Source organism: Haliotis cracherodii, unplaced genomic scaffold (genome assembly GCF_022045235.1).
Source record: "Haliotis cracherodii isolate W230 unplaced genomic scaffold, xgHalCrac1.p SCAF_32, whole genome shotgun sequence".
Taxonomy (NCBI): Eukaryota; Metazoa; Mollusca; class Gastropoda; order Lepetellida; family Haliotidae; genus Haliotis; species Haliotis cracherodii.
In genome coordinates this window covers 1,746,968-1,765,980 of record NW_027266289.1, presented here as the reverse complement: position 1 = coordinate 1,765,980, position 19,013 = coordinate 1,746,968, and the positions used below count along the sequence as shown (strand labels likewise).

Here is a 19,013-nt window from a genome sequence, read left to right as displayed (position 1 = left end):
TATCGGCCTGTTTCTATTCGTAGTTTGTGCTTACCAGTTCCAGAAACAGTAAAAGTTTAGAGATATGATCAGGGAAAAGTAAATATTATATATTATCCTGTTAAAAAAGAACAACACTAAATATTGGAAAAACTTGGACACTTTTAATTTACTCAATATAATTATGTACATTTATAATTCGACAACATAAGGTGTAAAATCAACATTTACAAAAAAATGTAATCTAGCATAGTCTTAATATTTCCAGTTTGGGTGAAATATGTACGTCATCAATGGGGATCACAGAGTACAGAGATCTCTCATTCAATACTCTGCTTAAGTACTTGGAGGGGCGGTGGGGTAGCCTAGTGGTTAAAGCGTTCGCTCGTCACGCCGAAGACCCGGGTTCGAATACCGACATGGGTACAATGTGTGAAGCCCATTTCTGGTGTCCCCCGCCGTGATATTGCTGGAATATTTCTAAAAGCAGCGTAAAACCATACTCACTCACTCACTCACTCACTCACTGAAGTACTTGGAACAAGTATATAAAACCTAATGTTGCATGACAACATAGTAGTAGGTTGAACTGCTGTGCTGCCTGTTCTTTGATATTCTGTTTCATTGCTGAAATGTTTTATTGAATAACAGATTCACCCTGAACTGACGTCGTCCATTGAAATTAAGGATGGATTATAACGGGAACGTCAATATGTATGACGTCAAAGTCAATATCTATGACGTCAACGGCAATATGTATGACGTCAACGTCAATATCTATGACGTCAACGTCAAAGAATCACCAGTCGGAAAAAGCTATTTTCGGCGCAAAAGTCAAATAGCGGTAAAACAAATATATGAATGGATCACTGAAAATCAGTGACCTGGTGTTCGCGAAAGGGTTAAGCATGTTCTGCCATTTACACAATTTGTATAAAAAAGAAAGTATTTGTTTGCTGCTTGACGTCGCACAGCGGTACTCCTGCATGCGACGGCGGCCCTACATTAAATTGGTGGACCAGAAAATCCAGTGACACAACAGGGCATTTACTAATTTTGGTGAAACTAAAAATGATATGTTAGTTTTGAATGAAGTCTGCTGCGTACCAGTGCAGAAATTCTGCTGCATATAATGCTATGTGGCAGTTGGTCTCTTGTTGGCAGAAGTGTTCATTGTAAGTGGCATCAAATTGATTGAGGCGCTCGTACAATATCGAGTGATGGGAGGACCTTGACGACTACTACTTTGAAGTAACCTCGCCCGGGTAACTTTGATTACAGTCCAAACTCCGTCTCAGCATTACCCTCCCGATATAAAGAGCTCCGTTGTAAGGAGCTCGCTTACAATCTAATCTACAGTTGTTCACTTCCGGGACTAGGTACATTGTTCGGGACGCTTCGAGGTGGCAGTTTCAAGAAGACTGGTTCTATCTATGTTAGAGTGAGTGTGTGAGTTTGGTTTTACGCCGCTTTTAGCAATATTCCAGCAATGTCACGGCGGGGGACACCAGAAATGGGCTTCACACATTGTACCCATGTCGGGAATCGAACCCGGGTCTTCGGCGTGACGAGCGAACGCTTTAACCACTAGGCTACCCGACCGCCCCTATCTATGTTAGAGCGTGCTGAGGGCGAGTCGGGGCGACCTGCTACGACTGGACCTGTGCCCATCTACTAGCCCTACACGGAAGTAACCACTGACTTTTCTGCCTGCTTCCAACACTACTTCCTGGTGTCAAGAATAGAGCACGTCTCATTCAAGACATTCAACTGTGACAAATTCTGTGACATATCTGTTCATCTTTGAAATCAACTCACATTTATTCAGTCAACCACAAAGCATATGAATCCATCTTCTTGTAATTCATACCAATATTTATCAAAGCATTTTCATTTGAATAATATTTTATCGAAATTGATCACTGGAACCTTTTTATACGCACAGAACACATCAACATAGAACACATAAACAGAGAACACTTTAACATTGAAGACATAAACAGAGAACACATACAAAGAAAACACATAAACATATCAACACAGAACATTTTAACACAGAACACATAAACGCAGAACATTTTAACATAGAACACATAAACAGAGAACATTTTAACATAGAACATAAACGCAGAACATTTTAACATAGAACACATAAACAGAGAACATTTTAACATAGAACACATAAACATAGAACATTTTAACATAGAACATAAACAGAGAACATTTTAACACAGAACACATAAACAGAGAACATTTTAACATAGAACACATAAACAGAGAACATTTTAACATAGAACATAAACAGAGAAGATTTTAACATAGAACACATAAACAGAGAACACTTTAACACAGAACACATAAACAGAGAACATTTTAACATTGAACACATAAACACAGAACACATACAAAGAAAACACATAAACATATCAACAGAGAACACTTTAACACAGAACACATAAACGCAGAACATTTTAACATAGAACATTTTAACATAGAACATAAACACAGAACCCTTTAACATAGAACACATAAACAGAGAACATTTTAACATAGAACACATAAACAGAGAACATTTTAACATAGAACACATAAACAGAGAACACTTTAACATAGAACACATAAACAGAGAACACTTTAACATAGAACACATAAACAGAGAACACTTTAACATAGAACACATAAACAGAGAACACTTTAACATAGAACATAAACAGAGAACATTTTAACATAGAACACATAAACAGAGAACATTTTAACATAGAACATATAAACAGAGAACACTTTACCATAGAACACATAAACAGAGAACACTTTAACACAGAACACATAAACAGAGAACACTTTAACATAGAACACATAAACAGAGAACATTTTAACATAGAACACATAAACAGAGAACACTTTAACATAGAACACATAAACAGAGAACACTTTAACATAGAACATAAACAGAGAACATTTTAACATAGAACACATAAACAGAGAACACTTTAACATAGAACACATAAACAGAGAACATTTTAACATAGAACACATAAACAGAGAACACTTTAACATAGAACATAAACAGAGAACATTTTAACATAGAACACATAAACAGAGAACATTTTAACATAGAACACATAAACAGAGAACACTTTAACATAGAACACATAAACAGAGAACACTTTAACACAGAACACATAAACAGAGAACACTTTAACATAGAACACATAAACAGAGAACACTTTAACATAGAACACATAAACAGAGAACATTTTAACATAGAACACATAAACAGAGAACATTTTAACATAGAACACATAAACAGAGAACACTTTAACATAGAACACATAAACAGAGAACACTTTAACATAGAACACATAAACAGAGAACACTTTAACACAGAACACATAAACAGAGAACACTTTAACATAGAACACATAAACAGAGAACACTTTAACATAGAACACATAAACAGAGAACATTTTAACATAGAACACATAAACAGAGAACATTTTAATATAGAACACATAAACAGAGAACATTTTAACATAGAACACATAAACAGAGAACACTTTAACATAGAACACATAAACAGAGAACACTTTAACATAGAACACATAAACAGAGAACATTTTAACATAGAACACATAAACAGAGAACACTTTAACATAGAACACATAAACAGAGAACACTTTAACATAGAACACATAAACAGAGAACACTTTAACATAGAACACATAAACAGAGAACACTTTAACATAGAACACATAAACAGAGAACACTTTAACATAGAACACATAAACAGAGAACACCTTAACATAGAACACATAAATAGAAAACATTTAACATAGAACATATAAACACAGAACAGTTTAACATAGAACACATATACTAATAACACTTAAACATAAACACACCTGCAGCATGTCCACACATGCAGTATGTCTACACCCGCAGTATGTCTACACCCGCAGTATGTCTACACCTGCAGTATATCTACACCTGCAGTATGTCTACACCTTCAGTATGACTACACCTGCGGCTTGTCTCCACCTGCAGTATGTCTACACCTGCAGCATGTCTACACCTGCAGTATGTCTACAAATGCCGTATGTCTCCACCTGCAGTATTACACCTGTGGTATGTCTCCACCTGCAGTATTACACCTGTGGTATGTCTCCACCTGCAGTATTACACCTGTGGTATGTCTCCACCTGCAGTATTTCACCTGTGGTATGTCTCCACCTGCAGTATTACACCTGTGGTATGTCTCCACCTGCAGTATTACACCTGTGGTATGTCTCCACCTGCAGTATTACACCTGTGGTATGTCTCCACCTGCAGTATTACACCTGCAGTATGTCTCCACCTGCAGTATTACACCTGTGGTAGGTCTCCACCTGCAGTATTACACCTGCAGTATGTCTCCACCTGCAGTATTACACCTGTGGTATGTCTCCACCTGCAGTATTACACCTGTGGTATGTCTCCACCTGCAGTATTACACCTGTGGTATGTCTCCACCTGCAGTATTACACCTGTGGTATGTCTCCACCTGCAGTATTACACCTGTGGTATGTCTCCACCTGCAGTATTACACCTGTGGTATGTCTCCACCTGCAGTATTACACCTGTGGTATGTCTCCACCTGCAGTATTACACCTGTGGTATGTCTCCACCTGCAGTATGTGTCTACACCTGCAACACGTCTATACCTGCAGTATGTCTACACCTGCAGTATGTCTATACAGGGACTAGAAATCACTGTCAAACTGAACGTGTATCGACTGCCATCATTAGAATCTTAATAAACATCGTCGACAGCATGCCCATGAACAAGATACACGTGCACTTAGAAGCTTCAACGTAACTATAGCAACCCGATACCAAAAAGGTCGGTGTCGTGACATTTTGTATTGCTCAAGGTTTTATTTGTCATTGTAATTATTGAAGTATTACGCGCTGGTCGATACACGTTCAAAGCTAATAGCTTGTATGTCGTCATCGCGGGGCAGCGACATCATCAATTATCACGTGACAACGGCGACGAATACAATTTACAGGTTTATTAATTAGCACTTGTGCCTCCACCTGCCTCTGAATCGAAACCTTTTCAGTGATGCGCGTCGAGAGTGACCTACCAGCTGCATCGCATTGTCTGTCCTGAGTGGATCCGTGTGTCGTAGCCAGGGATTTGTCCGCAAGGCCTTGGTTGTGTTGGTTCAGGGTATTTCCCCAAAAGTATTATTTCGGTAGGGAAATTGTGTTTTGTGTTACAACCCCTTTCTCTCAACACGTGTCACGTTCATCCTGGCAGATACGATTCCTTCTGCAAAGTAGCGAATTTTGAGTCAAGATTCTAGAAATGTGTTTTTTTATTCTAACACAAACGTGTTTCGGGTGGGCAGTAATACAATATTTTCTAAATTTTTTATTTTTTTTCTATTTTCTCCGTATTTTCGGGGTAACCAAAAACAAATTTATAAAAAACAATTAATTCCGAGCTGCGAACAGGTTATTCTTTATTTGTAATAATCTTTTCTCGTAGAAAAGTAGAAAACATATTTTTCTCCCGGCTGCAAGTGGAAACATCAACTCAGCCAATCTGTTTTTTTAACGACGTCTGATGAAACAGATTGTGATGTCATAAGCGATAGATTTCGACATCTTTAATAATTTGCGATAAATGCGTTGGTGCTATAGGCCGCTTCGAAACAATGGAGGAAGTGTTGTGAAACTCACTGGATGACGGAACAATGGAAAACTCAACATACATGTGATATTATCCGCAGTCATTTTAGGCAAAGCGAGATTATGTCATCATTATTATCGATACTTTCACACCTGTACTGACATATCATCTGACGTCACGCCTACCTAATACAACGTATACGATTTATCTTGATTATTATAAACTAGTGTCCAGAAGAAACGATACCACCTGTTTGCAACGACATAAAAGAAAATCTAAACAATGCAGAAGTTTAGGATTGGTGTTATGCTTTTGAGAAATCCTTTCACAACATCTGTACAAAAATTTCATTTCAATAAAATCTGTACAACCAATATGACAAGCCTTTAAAGATGGGTGGGGTCGAAAAATGAACATTTCGTTAGAGCACTGATCACAGAAACAACGGGAAATGTCACACCACACGTCTCAAAGTCAAGTCAGTAGCGGGTATGTCCACCGTGAGCATCAATACATGCCAGAACACGCCTACGGACTGATGACGTCAAACGTCTGATGACGTTGGGAGTGATGCGTTGCCATTCCTCGAGGAGACATCGTTCCAAGTCCTGGACGTTGACTGGAGGCACACGGCGACGTCGGATTTGCCGATCGAGGTGGTCCCATAAGTGCTCCATGGGATTCATGTCCGGTGAACATGCGGGCCATGGCAAAACCTGTACGTTGGCGTTGGCAAGGAAGTTCCGTGTCAATCTTGATTTGTGGCCTTGCATTGTCATGTTGGAAAAGGAGTCCACAAGGCTGTTGCTGAATAAAGGGCACCACAACAGGCCGTAGGATGTCATCAAGATAACGCTGTGCATTCAGGTTTCCACGAATTACGACAAGCATCGTTTTGACGTCACCACATATGCCACCCCAAACCATTTACCCTCCACCTCCAAACGGCCGGACCTGTTGGATACAGTTAAGCGCCAAGCGTTCACCAAATCGTCGGTATACAAGCTGCCGTCCATCGTTTCTGAAGATGAGGAATCTGCTCTCATCACAGAACATAACACGTGCCCAGTCCCGCCGTTGCCAACGTCGAACTCGCCTGGCCCAGATCAGTCTGTTGTTCCGGTGTCGAGGCGTCAGGAGCGGTCCGCGGTAGGGATGACGTGGCCGGATACCATACTGCCGTAGTCTCCTGAAGACGGTCTGTCGACTGATCCTGTGCCCCAGTGCTGTAGCCGCCGTGGACGTCGCTGTTAAGGTGCGGTTCCTCAGGTGTAATACCCGGATGTAACGATCTTCACGGGGCGTGGTTACTCGTGGTCTTCCACTCCTGGGCCTGTCTGACGTCTGACCTGTCTGACGTAACCGCTGCATCAACCTGGTGATAGTGATGCGTGCGCAGTCCAACCTTCTGGCGACGTCGACGCGAGACGCTCCTTGTTGGACCATTCCAACGGCTCTCTCTCTCTCGATGGCTGTCAAACGTGGCATATCTTGTGTTCTTTTTGTTGCTGTGATATCAACGTGTCTGATCAGCCGTTTTATACAGTTTTTATGCACGTGCAGAACATGCTAGAGAGGGAAATGTCACTTTCACGAAATTTACGTTTTTTCCCGGAAGTATCACGTGTTCCCGGTATTTTTTATCGGCTATGCTGTGTTTGGGATGTGCAGTACGAATTGGCATGTTTTCATACTAGACAATTCACTTAGTAAAAAACAATTTTGAAAATAAGTGATGCCAGTTTCTTTTGGACACTAGTTTATATACTCTTAAACAAAAAACGCAATAAAGATTTTTTGGCCATAAAAGCACAATTAGCGGACTAAGAGGTGCAAAATGAGGAGGTCGAATGTTTTATAGTGTCAGTGACAAATTTCCCGGATCAAAATGATCACAACAAGGACAAGCAAACAATTAGTCGGGAAATACGTACGATTCGAAAAAATGCACCCAGTGCATTCACAAAAGGGCCATGGAGCTGCACGCACTGAACGTGCAGCAGCACTATGAACGGTATTTAAGTGCAGAATCTCTGATTGCGTCAATTGAACAGTGACAGTTCAACAACATGCCAAGATTAACAGAAGTGCAAAGAAACAACGTCAAAGGCCACTTGCAGGCAGGGGAATCCCGATCAGCTGTAGCCAGGGTTTTCAATGTAGCGCCCAGCACCATCACAAGGCAATGGGATCGGTTTCAACAGCATGGGTCAACACGTGATCGGCCAAGGTCGGGTCGACCAAGAGTAACCAAGATTGCTACATCCTACTGCGCCACCTACGTGAAAGGACGACCACAGCAACCTCAACCGCATCCTAAATACCCGGACCGCGCAGAATCTCCCACCAGACCGAATGAATCCGTTCATGAGCAGCAGGTCTACGAGCAAGACGTCCTGTTCGACGTGTCATATTGAGTCGACAACATCGTCATCAACGACTGCATTGGTGTCGGCAACACAGGGTATGGCCTCAACTGTGATGGAGAGATGTCTGGTTCAGCGACGATTCAAGATTTCTCCTCCGTCGAGGGGATGGAACAGCACGGGTCTACAGACGTCGGGAGAACTGTACGCCGGAAACTGCATACAGGAACAGGACAGGTTTGGTGGGGGTAGCGTTATGATGTGGGCGGCTATCTCTCATCATGGCAGGACAGGTTTAGTCTATAGGCAGGGCAATCTTACGGCTCAACGATACATCAACGAAATTCTCCTACCACACGTCCTCCCAATTGCAACCAACGGTGTATTCCAGCAGGACAAGGCTCGACCGTATACAGCACAGATCACAAGAGCACAACAACAACGTTTATGTTCTCCCCTGGCTCTCCAGATCCCCGGATTTGAACCCGATAGAGCACTTGTGGGATGAGTTAGATAGACGGCTACGCCGACGCAAACCACAACCCCAGACATTGCAGCAGTTGGCTTTTGCGTTGCAGGCCGAGTGGGCTACCATTCCCCAGGATGTGATTCGCATACTCGTCTCTTCCATGGGCAGGAGATGTCAGGCCGCTATCGATTCCAACGGGGAACATACGCGTTATTGATAGTAGCTGACCTTCACCTTGGACTTTTCCTATGTACCGATAACTGAGATGACCACAATCACCAAGTGTTCTCTCCAGCTCAGTACCTTGTATTTTTCCTCGTATAACTGTATTTCCTACCTCACACAAATCTGCCTTTGCGTTTCTTATTTTGAAGAGTATATATATTTACGTAATTTCGAAATGCAAAAGTGTATATCTATAAATAAAACTATATCTTTAATACAGATTAACACTTCTGCTTAACGGGAAACTGACAAATTTCTCTTAAGATAAAGAGTAAAACCTCTTATAAGATTAACATGGGAAAACTAGCCTGAAATGATATTCGTCTTCAAATTCAAATAAATCAGAATTTTCACAGAACATTAATTCCGGTTTTATAAACTTGAGACACATTTGGACAGATAAGCCGTACTGTGAGTGAGTGAGTGAGTGAGTGGGTGGGTGGGTGGGTGGGTGGGTCAGCGAGTGAGTGAGTGAGTGAGTGGGTGGGTGGGTGTCCGGGCGGGCGGGCGGGCGAGCGAGCGAGCGAGTGGGTGGGTAGTTTGGGTTTTGAGTGAGTGAGTGAGTGAGTGTGGTTGTACGCCGCTTTTAACAATATTCCAGCAATATCACGGCGGGGGACACCAGAAATGGGCTTCACACACAGTACCCACGTTGGGAATCGAACCCGGGTCTTCGGCGTGACGAGCGAACGCTTTAACCACGAGGCTACCCGATCGCCCCTGTAATCCTATGACCACATCCAGGAAATGCCAGCTCGTGAACTGGAAGCAGTACATGGCTAGGAATGCAGCTGCTCATGACCAAGTGATACCATAAAACAAAGTTTGGGTTGGAACCAGATATGCTCAAGGTGAGCTACGGAACATACGGACGCGAGTGAGGCCCGTGCCGCCAGCTCTTCCTATTCCCCGTCATTGGGATGGGATATTTAAACAGTTTATCGTGGTTCCTGGCTAATTGATCTAGATTACCACCAATCGATTACTTCATTGTCCTAATTACGCTGATTACCTGCTTCCTCCGGCACCAGCACGGCGGCAACTCGCGCGATCAATATAAACCACTGTCCCCTTGGTAACAAGCGCGAGACCAACCCGTTTCCTAGAAACCGCACCAAGTAACGTCGAACATCCATTTCCGGGTAAAATACACAGCTGGGAGTGGATCAGTGTCCTCCAGTCAGCCGACGTATTCAGACCTGCACACCTGACCGGCACGCGACCATGGAGCAGACGACACCCAGGTGGGAGCAGACGATACGTGGCCAGCAGACGACAGTGAAGTCTAACAATGGAGTTAACAGTGACGCGTCTACTAATAGTTCCCGTCGGAGCGATTCCTCGGAGAAACAGACACTACCAGTAGACTCCAGTTCACGCGCAGCCCGAGATGGAAGCTCCCCACAGTGGAGGCTCATGGGGCCGTATTCAGAGATGAAAACCGTGAGGTGTCGTAGAGTTCACGCCAAGCTTGGCTCCAGTAAGGATTTGGCGTTGTTTTGTGAAGAGGGAAAACTCTATGCTATGGGAGCCTGGTGCAGCCACATGGGTAAAGTACACACTAACGCTTTGTCTCTGAGTGAGTGAGTGACTTGTATTTTACGCCGCTTTTAGCAATATTCCAGCAATATCAACGGGGGAGGGGGTCACCAGAAATGGGCTTCACACATTGTACTCTAACGCTCTGTCTCTGTTAAACAGAAACAAACAACTCCATATGATTTGAAAAGGAGCCCCAGTGAGATGAGAGTTTCATAACCCGAACCTTTGGAAAATCTACACTATATACATGAAGGGGTATACTATTTCTGTAAGGAAAATAACATGGTCAAGGAACTGTGAGACACACACACACACACACACACACACACACACACACACACACACACACACACACACATATATATATAAATATATGATAGGTCCTTGTGTCCCGTGCATGTCTTTACGTGCTTGGCCGTTTGCGTGTGCTGGAGTTCTGTTGTGTAGCGATGATCATGACTTTAGTCACTGGTCTGCTGGCTTGATTACTTACTGGCTGTCCTGCTTTCCACACGCACACGTACAAATACACACACACACACACACACACACACACACACACGCACGCACGCACGCACGCACACACACACCCATTAAACACACATGTACAAATACACACACATTGCACATTTTGCACACACACGTACAAATACACACACATTACACAAACACACACATTTTACATACACATACACACACATCCCTTCTTTACTTCAACTGACGTAACTAGGACTGTCATGCCTTCTTTACTTCTACAGACGTAACTAGGACTGTCATGCCTTCTTTACTTCTACAGACGTAACTAGGACTGTCATGCCTTCTTTACTTCTACAGACGTAACTAGGACTGGCATGCCTTCTTTACTTCTACAGACGTAACTAGGACTGTCATCTCTTCTTTACTTCTACAGACGTAACTAGGACTGGCATGCCTTCTTTACTTCTACAGACGTAACAAGGACTGTCATCTCTTCTTTACTTCTACAGACGTAACTAGGACTGTCATGCCTTCTTTACTTCTACAGACGTAACTAGGACTGTCATCTCTTCTTTACTTCTACAGACGTAACTAGGACTGTCATCTCTTCTTTACTTCTACAGACGTAACTAGGACTGTCATGCCTTCTTTACTTCTACAGACGTAACTAGGACTGTCATCTCTTCTTTACTTCTACAGACGTAACTAGGACTGTCATCTCTTCTTTACTTCTACAGACGTAACTAGGACTGGCATGCCTTCTTTACTTCTACAGACGTAACAAGGACTGCCATCTCTTCTTTACTTCTACAGACGTAACTAGGACTGTCATGCCTTCTTTACTTCTACAGACGTAACTAGGACTGTCATCTCTTCTTTACTTCTACAGACGTAACTAGGACTGTCATGCCTTCTTTACTTCTACTGACGTAACTAGGACTGGCATGCCTTCTTTACTTCTACAGACGTAACTAGGACTGTCATATCTCCTTTACTTCTACAGGCGCAACTAGGACTAATGAACATCAGTTCACATACCCGCTCGCCAGTTTTTGTGTCGGAGGTTGTGGCCATTATAATTGTACAGATCTACCAGCACAGCAGACTGGGGAGGACGTCACATCAACCCTCTGTTATCAATCTACAGTACGATGTCGTCACCGTCGCTGTTGTTAACAGTGTACTGCACACTCTCGTCACCGTCGCTGTTGTTAACAATGTACTATACACTGTCGTCACCGTCGTTCCTGTTACTGAGGGGCGGTCGGGTAACCAAGTGGTTAAAAGCGTTCGCTCGTCACGCCGAAGACCCGGGTTGGAATCCCGACATGGGTACAATGTGTGAAGCCCATTTCTGGTGTCCCCTGCCGTGATATTGCTGGAATATTGCTAAAAGCGGCGTAAAACCAAACTCACTCACTCACTCCTGTTACTGATAAACAAGCCGTTACAGTCCCTGTGTCCAGTGGTAATGACTAATATCACCATCGTGTGCTGGTTTATTATATCGATGGGGATATCGGCGGTGTAGCTCGTGATGCTGTAACTACCTGCACTCAGAGGTCAGACCTTGTCGGAAACACAATCGATTATGATGCTGGTCCGCACGCGAGCTTCAGATTGAATCTGTCGACTTGTTCGACAAGAGGAGTAGGTCGTGGGGTTGTCGTTGTCTTAGTGTGCGACAGGGGATGTAAGTGTGATCTTAATCGTCGGCATAAGGGATAATATACTTCTGATTCTATCTCAATGTTCGACATATGTGACGTGTCGGAAATGGCATTCTAACTCAATTTTCGACATATGCGATGTGTCGGAGTTGGTATTCTAACAAAATGTTCGACATTTGCGATGTACCGAAGTTGGCATTCTAACTCAATGTTCGACATATGCGATGTGTCGGAGTTGGCATTCTAACAAAATGTTCGACATATGCGACGTGTCGGAGTTGGCATTCTAACAAAATGTTCGACATATGCGATGTGTCGCAGTTGGCATTCTAACAAAATGTTCGACATATGCGAAGTGTCGGAGTTGGCATTCTAACAAAATGTTCGACATATGCGACGTGTCGGAGTTGGCATTCTATCCAGTGTATCTCAATGTTCGACATAAGATATGATATCGCTATGTTCAAAGTACGGCGAGTGAGTGTGCCGCTTCAGGCAGTGTTCCATCTATTTCACTGCAGCGGGCGACAGAAACAGACTTCAGGAAACATCAGTATCTGTCCATTCGGCGACATGTATGTACACAGAACAGTGAACGGCGTCCTCGGTGTCAGTCAATAATCAGTCAACACAAGAGATATCATCATGTATTTAATGACATCCACTGGTGCGTTCTTCCACATCCTCTTGTAAAGGACATAATCTATGTTCCTGTTCTCACATGAATCCAATAAATCAATCGCCCTCGACCGAAACCCCACGTATCATTTACTCAGGTTATGTAATAATCTAATAATACCAATCTCAGGCTCCGCACAACGCCAAGCTCGGCCATTAAGTGCTGCTGTCACTGATCCAAGCGGCCGTCTCATTGTCCTCCGGTCAGTCACCCATCGGCCACCTCATTGTCCACCCGTCAGTCACCCAGCGGTCAGATCGATGTGAGCCGGCCGCCATTCCTTGATCACACTACCTACAATGTGTACACTAGACGGATCTCAGTCATCAGACCATGATTACATTACCTACAATGTGTACACTAGACAGATCTCAGTCATCAGGTCATGATTACATTACCTACAATGTGTACACTAGACGGATCTCAGTCATCAGACCATGATAACATTACCTACAATGTGTACACTAGACAGATCTAAGTCATCAGACCATGATAACATTACCTACAGTGTGTACACTAGACAGATCTCAGTCATCAGACCATGATAACATTACCTACAATGTGTACACTAGACAGATCTCAGTCATCAGACCATGATTACATCACCTACAATGTGTACACTAGACGGATCTCAGTCATCAGACCATGATAACATTACCTACAATGTGTACACTAGACAGATCTCAGTCATCAGACCATGATTACATCACCTACAATGTGTACACAAGACGGATCTCAGTCATCAGACCATAATAACATTACCTACAATGTGTACACTAGACGGATCTCAGTCATCAGGTCGTGATTACATTACCTACAATGTGTACACTAGACAGATCTCAGTCATCAGGCCATGATTACATTACCTACAATGTGTACACTAGACAGATCTCAGTCATCAGGTGATGATTACATCACCTACAATGTGTACACTAGACAGACCTCAGTCATCAGACCATGATTACATCACCTACAATGTGTACACTAGACGGATCTCAGTCATCAGGCCATGATTACATCACCTACAATGTGTACACTAGACGGATCTCAGTCATCAGACCATGATAACATTACCTACAATGTGTACACTAGACAGATCTCAGTCATCAGGTCATGATTACATTACCTACAATGTGTACACTAGACAGATCTCAGTCATCAGGTCATGATTACATTACCTACAATGTGAACACTAGACAGATCTCAGTCATCAGGTCGTGATTACATTACCTACAATGTGTACACTAGACAGATCTCAGTCATCAGGCCGTGATTACATTACCTACAATGTGTACACTAGACAGATCTCAGTCATCAGGTCGGATCTCAGTCATCAGGTCATGATTACATTACCTACAATGTGTACACTAGACAGATCTCAGTCATCAGGTCATGATTACATTACCTACAATGTGTACACTAGACAGATCTCAGTCATCAGGTCATGATTACATCACCTACAATGTGTACACTAGACAGATCTCAGTCATCAGGTCGTGATTACATCACCTACAATGTGTACACTAGACAGATCTAAGTCATCAGGTCGTGATTACATTACCTACAATGTGTACACTAGACAGATCTAAGTCATCAGGTCGTGATTACATTACCTACAATGTGTACACTAGACAGATCTAAGTCATCAGGTCATGATTACATTACCTACAATGTGTACACTAGACAGATCTCAGTCATCAGGTCGTGATTACATCACCTACAATGTGTACACTAGACGGATCTCCGTCATCAGGTCATGATTACATCACCTACAATGTGTACACTAGACGGATCTCAGTCATCAGACCATGATAACATTACCTACAATGTGTACACTAGACAGATCTCAGTCATCAGGTCGTGATTACATCACCTACAATGTGTACACTAGACAGATCTCAGTCATCAGGTCGGATCTCAGTCACCAGGCGATGATTACATTTTCATTTGATGTAAAATATATCCTCGTAGATAAACACCAACAGCTTGAATTCAAATGGCATCCACTGATTTTTGCCAGGTGCGCCCATGTTGGAGAGGCGAGGATTCGCGCCCTTTCTACCAACAGTCTTCACACGTAGAAATCAATAAAAAACTTAACATTTACTGAGTTATTTAAAGCCTTTCCAGTCTGAAGCCCTGTGACGATTTTACACAATGTGTTTTGTTTTCCCATGTATCGAACAGTGGTTATTTTTAAAAGAAAAAAAGTGGGTTTGGCGACTATTTCCCTGCAGCTAGCAGAGCTGGTCAGAGCAAACATGGCGGCTGTTCCCGTCTCACCTGCACGGAAATAGCCTTTCCTCGCTGCACAAACATAGTCGGTGCCTTCCGATGGGAAGGTCGCTGCCGATGCGGTTCTCAGCGGAGGCGCCCGAACACTGGATGTGTTGTCTGATGAAGCACTCGTGGCCAATCGTGGATTACCAGTGTCCCGGTTCGCGTGCATCCGAGGGGACGGAAGAGACCGAATGGATCCGAGTGATCCCGATCTACTCCGAATGTAGCTGACAGAAAGCGGTCATCATTTCAAGTTTTTTTCGGCTCACATGTACAACATTTCAAACATGGTTGGGGCCATGTGGTTGCAGATTCCTTTCTTATCCAATTCTTCATTGAACCCCGGAACAGTCATTTTTCACAAACTGTTTGCAGGAATGTCTGATGGCTAAACCCACTCACTCAATCGACTCCGCTCCGCTCCGCTCCGCTCCGCCCCTCTCCACTCCACTCCACTCCACTCCACTCCACTCACTCCACTCAACTCCACTCAGCAATGTCTGATGGCTAAACCCACTCACTCCACTCACTCCACTCACTCCACTCACTCCACTCCACTCACTCCACTCCACTCCACTCACTCCACTCCACTCCACTCACTCCACTCAACTCCACTCAGCAATGTCTGATGGCTAAACCCACTCACTCCACTCACTCCACTCACTCCACTCCACTCACTCCACTCACTCCACTCCACTCCACTCAGCAATGTCTGATGGCTAAACCCACTCACTCCACTCACTCCACTCACTCCACTCCACTCCACTCAGCAATGTCTGATGGCTAAACCCACTCACTCCACTCACTCCACTCCACTCCACTCAGCAATGTCTGATGGCTAAACCCACTCACTCCTCTCCACTCCACTCCGCCCCTCTCCGCTCCGCTCCACCCCACTCCACTCACTCCACTCCACTCCACTCAGCAATGTCTGATGGCTAAACCCACTCACTCCACTCACTCCACTCACTCCACTCCACTCCACTCAGCAATGTCTGATGGCTAAACCCACTCACTCCACTCACTCCACTCCACTCAGCAATGTCTGATGGCTAAACCCACTCACTCCTCTCCACTCCACTCCGCCCCTCTCCGCTCCGCTCCACCCCACTCCACTCACTCCACTCACTCCACTCCACTCCACTCAGCAATGTCTGATGGCTAAACCCACTCACTCCACTCCACTCCGCTCCACTCCAATCAGCAATGTCTGATGGCTAAACCCACTCACTCCACTCTACTCCGCTCCACTCCACTCCACTCAGCAATATATGATGTTAAACCCACTCACTCCACTCCGCTCTACTCAGCAATGTCTGATGGCTAAACCCACTCACTCCACTCTACTCCGCTCCCCTCCACTCCACTCAGCAATGTATGATGGCTAAACCCACTCACTCCACTCTACTCCCCTCCACTCCACTCCACTCAGCAATGTCTGATGGCTAAACCCACTCACTCCACTCCAATCCACTCAGCAATGTCTGATGGCTAAACCCACTCACTCCACTCCACTCCGCTCCACTCAGCAATGTCTGATGGCTAAACCCACTCACTCCTCTCCACTCCACTCCGCCCCTCTCCGCTCCGCTCCACCCCACTCCACTCACTCCACTCCACTCCACTCAGCAATGTCTGATGGCTAAACCCACTCACTCCACTCACTCCACTCACTCCACTCCACTCCACTCAGCAATGTCTGATGGCTAAACCCACTCACTCCACTCACTCCACTCCACTCCACTCAGCAATGTCTGATGGCTAAACCCACTCACTCCACTCACTCCACTCCACTCAGCAATGTCTGATGGCTAAACCCACTCACTCCTCTCCACTCCACTCCGCCCCTCTCCGCTCCGCTCCACCCCACTCCACTCACTCCACTCACTCCACTCCACTCCACTCAGCAATATATGATGTTAAACCCACTCACTCCACTCCGCTCCACTCAGCAATGTCTGATGGCTAAACCCACTCACTCCACTCTACTCCGCTCCCCTCCACTCCACTCAGCAATGTATGATGGTTAAACCCACTCACTCCACTCTACTCCCCTCCACTCCACTCCACTCAGCAATGTCTGATGGCTAAACCCACTCACTCCACTCCAATCCACTCAGCAATGTCTGATGGCTAAACCCACTCACTCCACTCCACTCCGCTCCACTCAGCAATGTCTGATGGCTAAACCCACTCACTCCACTCTACTCCCCTCCGCTCCACTCCACTCAGCAATGTCTGATGGCTAAACCCACTCACTCCACTCCAATCCACTCAGCAATGTCTGATGGCTAAACCCACTCACTCCACTCCACTCCGCTCCACTCAGCAATGTCTGATGGCTAAACCCAATCACTCCACTCCACTCCACTCCACTCCACTCCACTCCACTCCACTCCACTCCACTCCACTCCACTCCACTCCACTCCACTCCACTCCACTCCACTCCACTCCACTCCGCTCCACTCCACTCAGCAATGTCAGATGGCTAAACCCACTCCACTCAGCAATGTCTGATGGCTAAACCCACTCCACTCCACTCAGCAATGTCTGATGGCTAAACCCACTCACTCCACTCCACTCCACTCCACTCCACTCCACTCCACTCCACTCCACTCCACTCCACTCCGCTCCGCTCCGCTCCACTCCACTCCACTCCACTCCACTCCACTCCACTCCACTCAGCAATGTCTGATGGCTAAACCCACTCCACTCCACTCCACTCCACTCCACTCCACTCCACTCAGCAATGTCTGATGGCTAAACCCACTCACTCCACTCCACTCAGCAATGTCTGATGGCTAAACCAACTCCACTCCACTCCACTCCATTTAGCAATGTCTGATGGCTAAACCCACTCACTCCACTCCGCTCCACTCCACTCAGCAATGTCTGATGGCTAAACCCACTCCACTCCATTCCACTCCATTTAGCAATGTCTGATGGCTAAACCCACTCCACTCCACTCCACTCCACACCACTCAGCAATGTCTGATGGCTAAACCCACTCTCTCCACTCCGCTCCACTCCACTCAGCAATGTCTGATGGCTAAACCCACTCACTCCACTCCACTCCGCTCCACTCAGCAATGTCTGATGGCTAAACCCACTCACTCCACTCCACTCCACTCCACTCCACTCCACTCCACTCCACTCCACTCCGCTCCACTCCGCTCCACTCCACTCAGCAATGTCAGATGGCTAAACCCACTCCACTCAGCAATGTCTGATGGCTAAACCCACTCACTCCACTCCACTCCACTCCACTCCGCTCCACTCCACTCCGCTCCACTCCGCTCCACTCCACTCCACTCCACTCAGCAATTTCTGATGGCTAAACCCACTCACTCCACTCCACTCCACTCCACTCCACTCCACTCAGCAATTTCTGATGGCTAAACCCACTCTCCACTCCACTCCACTCCACTCCACTCCACTCCACTCCACTCCACTCCACTCCACTCCACTCCACTCCACTCCACTCCACTCCACTCCACTCAGCAATGTCTGATGGCTAAACCCACTCACTCCACTCCACTCAGCAATGTCTGATGGCTAAACCCACTCCACTCCACTCCACTCCATTTAGCAATGTCTGATGGCTAAACCCACTCCACTCCACTCCACTCCACACCACTCAGCAATGTCT

At 45.0% G+C, this 19,013-nt stretch overlaps 1 protein-coding gene across 1 annotated transcript in view; it reads left to right on the top strand.

Moving 5' to 3' along the window:
• The first annotated feature begins 9,940 nt into the window (after positions 1 to 9,940).
• Positions 9,941 to 19,013, top strand: part of LOC139477209 (uncharacterized) — a 30,207-nt gene continuing 21,134 nt past the window's right edge. The window contains exon 1 of the mRNA XM_071259769.1: positions 9,941 to 10,265. Coding sequence (XP_071115870.1) covers positions 9,941 to 10,265 — 325 coding nt within the window. The remainder of the gene's footprint in view (positions 10,266 to 19,013) is intronic.